General features: G+C 47.8%; 1 protein-coding gene across 11 annotated transcripts in view; it reads right to left on the bottom strand.

The window, feature by feature from the left end:
- Positions 1-5,000, bottom strand: part of baz2ba (bromodomain adjacent to zinc finger domain, 2Ba) — a 92,103-nt gene that overhangs the window by 37,942 nt on the left and 49,161 nt on the right. For all 11 annotated transcript variants that reach the window (XM_042080098.1, XM_042080099.1, XM_042080101.1 and 8 more), the window contains exons 3-4: positions 4,031-4,219; positions 1,038-1,223 (exon numbers count right to left, since the gene is read on the bottom strand). In XM_042080098.1, coding sequence (XP_041936032.1) covers positions 1,038-1,223; positions 4,031-4,217 — 373 coding nt within the window. In that variant the 5' untranslated portion in view covers positions 4,218-4,219. The remainder of the gene's footprint in view (positions 1-1,037; positions 1,224-4,030; positions 4,220-5,000) is intronic.

The raw sequence follows: 5,000 nt of genomic DNA, 5'->3' as shown, positions 1-5,000 counted from the left end.
ACTCTACCCTCTTCACCTTTCATCTCACCATCAAATTCTCCTCCGCTTTTCTATCTTTCTCCGATCCTCCATCTCAACCCCTCTCTCTGTCTTCTTTCTTTCCCCCCTATCTCCCTCCCTCCATAGCTCCAGATGTGGTGCCCTTGGTGCTGGGTGTTTCCCTATGAAGGCTCGTGTCTGTGAACCTGAAACAGGCTTTGGCCTCATCACACGCTCGGCTAGCATTCCAGCCCTGACCCACAGCTGCAGAAACACTTCCCTTAAGAGACAGCAGCACACTTCAAGCACATGCATAGGTTATATAGGCCACTAAGGTTATATAGGCCGCTCTATTTTGTGGTTTTCATTAGCCTAAACTGACCACCTTCAGTACATAGAGGCAAACACAAGAGCGCTAGTCGAGTAAGTCTTCATGTGAAGAGTTTAGTTATTTTTGTTCTTTGTTCTTTTTTTTATATCGTAGGTAAGTAAGTAGTAAAGCGTAGGTGAGTATACTCTAAGGATGAGCTAGTGTTTCTGTGAGGGTCCCATGTGGTAAAACTGCCCTGCCTATCAACTCTCTTCTGCAGCAGGAGAGACATGACTACACTGCTGCAACATCTGGTGCATGCATACACACTCCAACCGTCTTAAGTTTTCCATGGAAACACACACACACACACACACAAAAGCACGCGCACGGACAATATAGGCACACACACACACGCAATCACACACACAAAATAGATGGACAGAAATTCATAACATCCCCATATCACATAACCAATCACACAAACACACAGACACACACACACAGACAGACAGAAATTTCCATAAAATGTCTGATTATTACATTCCTTGTGATGAAATAGCAATGAGCATGTCACCCCTAAGCTATCTAACCCTACCTTTTGCATACCTAGATAATTAGACACAGAAAGTACAGCACACAACTCCCCCAAGAGGAAAAGGAGTTGTGCAGTTGTGGGTGTACAATCTTTTTACACATACATACCCCCCGCACACACACACACACACACACACATCCACACACTCACCTGTGAAGGCTCCCAGTTGCGGGTGTGCAGCCAGAGCTGCTGTAACACCCAGGGCCCCAAGACCACCGAATTCGGGGCGCGCTGAGCCTGGAGACAGCAGGCCGAAGGCAGGATGGCCCAGCAGAGGGAAGGCACCGGCCATAGAGGAGCCCCCGAATGCCTGCTCACCACCCCCAAACAGGGGCCCTGCCGGGGGGAGAGAGGGGTGGAGGGCAAGAGGAGGAGCGACAGAAAGAGAGAAACAGAGTGAGAAAAGGTGGAGGGAGAGGGAGAGCTATCCATTAGTCATCATTACCCATCTACTAAACAATGCTATCACAACACGCCATTTGGAATGATCACACAATCTACTAATACAACTACAGCACACACACACACACACACATGCACACACACACACACACACGCACACGCACACGCACACGCACACGCACACACACACATACACGCACGCGCACGCGCACACACACACACACACACACACACACACACGCGCACACACACTTTAGAGAAGCAGGAACATTAAATATGAAAATATAGGTTGCACTACTAGCAACATACAGGAGGAAAAGCTGAAAGGAAAAAATGAACAGGACATGTAGAGAGTGAAAAAGAGGGGGGGGGGGGGGGGGGTGCTGTTGTAACAGCTGTTCATTGTGCCAGCTGGTGACGATGGAAAGACTGAGAAAGGGGGAGAGCAAGAGAGAGAGAGAGAAAGAGCGTGAGGCAGAGAGAGAGAGAGAAAGAGAGAGAAGAAAAGTGATGACTAGAGGAAACAACACCTTATCCGCAGAGCATTGGCAATGACTTCCACACACTTGTGTTTGGCCAGTTAAAAATACAACATCTCACTCTGCCTCCACAACCCCCCCCCCCCCCCCCCTCCACCCAACCCTGTCCTCTTCTCCATCTCTGTCTCTATCCTCCTCTCATCATTCTTCTTCTGGAACGTAAAGAACAACTCCCAGCGAACTAACGAAAGGAAATAAAACACCCCCCCACCACCACCCACCCCAAATCGTTCCACTGGATGTGAGCTAAGGCTGCTGTTGTCACTAAGGACGACTGTAGTCGTGGGAACCCATGGAGGAGAAAAGCACCGAGGAAAAGACAAGGATGTTTCCTTGACAATGGGAATACAGTTTGGAAATACAAGGGAGGGGGTGGAGGGACTTTTGGCACAGCGACAGAGAGACATTTTTACTCATGACATGTAAAACAGAGAATGCTTACAGTTGCTCTGAGCTCAAGGCTGTTCACACACACACACACACACACACACACACACACACACACACACACACACACACACACGGAGACACACATACACATACACACATAAACTGAGTAACAGTCAGTTACTCACACTTCCTCTCTTGTTCACACACACACACACACACACACACACACACACACACACACACACACACACACACACACACACACACACTTCCAGTTAATGCACTTTCAGCCATTCAATAATTAAATCAGACTTGTGGAGGAGAGCAAGGCAGAATTAGAGGATTTACCTGATATCCTTATCCACTCCCCCTCTCTTTCCACATCTCTCACTCTCTTTCTCTACCTTTCTCTCATCACTGATTTCTATCCCCTCTTTTCTTTCGCCATGCACATCATCCCTCACTCTCTCTCTTTCGCCCACCTGGCCCCATCTATTTAGTCTCACACTCTCTATCTCTCTCTCGTGCTACCACCCCCTCAGTTCTCAGTCTGTCCATTTCCTTCTCTGCAACTGTTCCTCTCTCTCCTTCTCTCTCTCTCTCTCTCTCTCTGTGACATGAGTGTAGGGGATTAACACACTCTTTGTTGCTGGCAGTCAGCGTCTCCCGTGGATACGTCCACTTTTAATTGCTGCCATATGTGAGATTGAGGTTGTTTAGAAGTGTGTGTGTGTGTGTGTGTGTGTGTGTGTGTGTGTGTGTGTGTGTGTGTGTTGGGGGGGTGTCTATGTGTGTATGTGTGTGTCGGTGTTTGTCCACCCTTGCAACTTCACATTAAACATCATGCTGCTCACCGATTGCAGAAAACACAGACACACACACACACCATTTCTCTCTCTCTGTCTCTCTCTCTCTCTATCTCCATCTCTCTCTCTCTCTCTCAGTTGTGTGAACGTAATATGCAGTTGTCAGAGCAGCTGTGGTAGAGCAGTGACAGCCAACCTTCCTGACTCACCCTGTGTGTGCATGTGTGTGTGTGAGTGTATGTGTGTGTGTGTGTGTGTGTGTGTGTGTAGTAAGAGAGCGAGAATGAGTGCTAGAGAGAACGTGTGTGCTTGTATTTGTGTGTGTATGTTGATGACGGCGTTGGTGCTTTTGAGAGGAAGATTGCAAAAACATATATGTTTGTTTGTGTATGTGTGTGGTGATGTTTACGGTGATCTGGGTGTAAGTGTTTGTGTGTGCTGTGAGTGAGCTTGGAAGTGGGTCAGCATGTTAAACATACATGTTTGTTAGCTTTTGTGTTTTTGTGTGTGTGTGTGTGTGTGTGTGTGTGTGTGTGTGTGTGTGTGTGTGTTTGTGTGTTTGTGAGTGAGAGTGAGAGTGAGAGAGAGAGAGAGAGAGAGAGAGAGAGAGAGACAGAGAAAGTGACATCACATCGAAATACACACATTGTGTGATAATGCACCTCTCAGTGGTTGTGTGTGTGTGTGTGCGTGTGTGTGTGTGTGAGAGATATGTCTGCGGCAGATATGTGCCTCTGTGTGCCAGTGTGAAGGTGGAAAGAAGTATGAAGCAGTGAGAGAGGGATGGAGAGGAAGAGAGAAGAAAGAGAGTGGTGTAGACAGGAAGATGGACAGAGACATAGAGAGCGCTTTCTCAGCAGTCAACACTAAATGTAGGACATTCATTAATGCAGCAAATACTCCCATTTCAGCATATCTGTGTGTGTGTGTGTGTGTGTGTGTGTGTGTGTGTGTGTGTGTGCGTGTGTGTGTGTGTGCGTGTGTGTGTGTGTGCGTGTGTGTGTACCTAGCGTGGCGGCGGAGGCGGCGTGCCCGAGGTTGCTCTTGGCATTGGTTGCAGGTGATGAGGAGGATGCGGGCGAGGACGCGGCAGGTGAGGAAGAGGAGGCGGCCGTGGCGGGGGCGCTAGCGGCTGCGTGCACAGACACACCTGCGCCTGAGGAGGGGGAGGCAAGCCGCTCACCAGACTCCATATCTGAGAAGCACACACAACAGCACACAGGTTAGCATGGACAACACACCCAGACGTGAACCAGATAACCCCGTACACACACACACACACACACACACACACACACACACACACACACAGACACACAAAAACGCACAATCAAAGCATCATACATGATGTCATCCTCCAGGGATGCAGACATCCAGATAAATTGAATTCCTTTCACCAAGGATGATGTCATGTACACTAGACAAACATATTTCAAAACACACACACACACACACACACACACACACACACAAATAGTCTGTATTGAGTATTACAGTAACAGTTTCTGGAAGAGGTACACAAACACTAGCATTTCATAATTTATAGGGTGGTTCACAGCCCCTTTTAAACACAGTGCTAAATGGAGCAATCGGTCATTGATGGGCTTAACAGGCAAATGATGATTACAGCACTCAGACACGGCCCATCCTACATTGCACCAAGACTGAAGTTTATCAACTCTCTCTGTCTCTCTATCTCTGTCTCTCTATCTCTCTATCTTTCTCTCTGTCTGTCTGGAGGAAGAGGAAGAGAAAGGGAGATGGGACACTGAAGAGGTGGATATAAGAGAGAGGAGAAAGAGAAGAAGAGAGGAAGAGAAAGGGAGATGGGACACTGAAGAGGTGGATATAAGAAAGAGGAGAGAGAGAAGAGAGGATAAAGGCAAATTGGTTAAGAGAAAAGGCAAACAGACAAGACTGAGAGGAAGACAGCTTCTGGAAAAGACAAAATGGAAATCAAAAGAGGGAAGGGCAAA

The sequence above is a fragment of the Alosa sapidissima genome, chromosome 23, assembly GCF_018492685.1.
Source record: "Alosa sapidissima isolate fAloSap1 chromosome 23, fAloSap1.pri, whole genome shotgun sequence".
Lineage (NCBI taxonomy): Eukaryota > Metazoa > Chordata > Actinopteri > Clupeiformes > Clupeidae > Alosa > Alosa sapidissima.
Note: the sequence above shows the minus strand (reverse complement) of the source record. Positions and strands in the feature narration are given on the sequence as shown.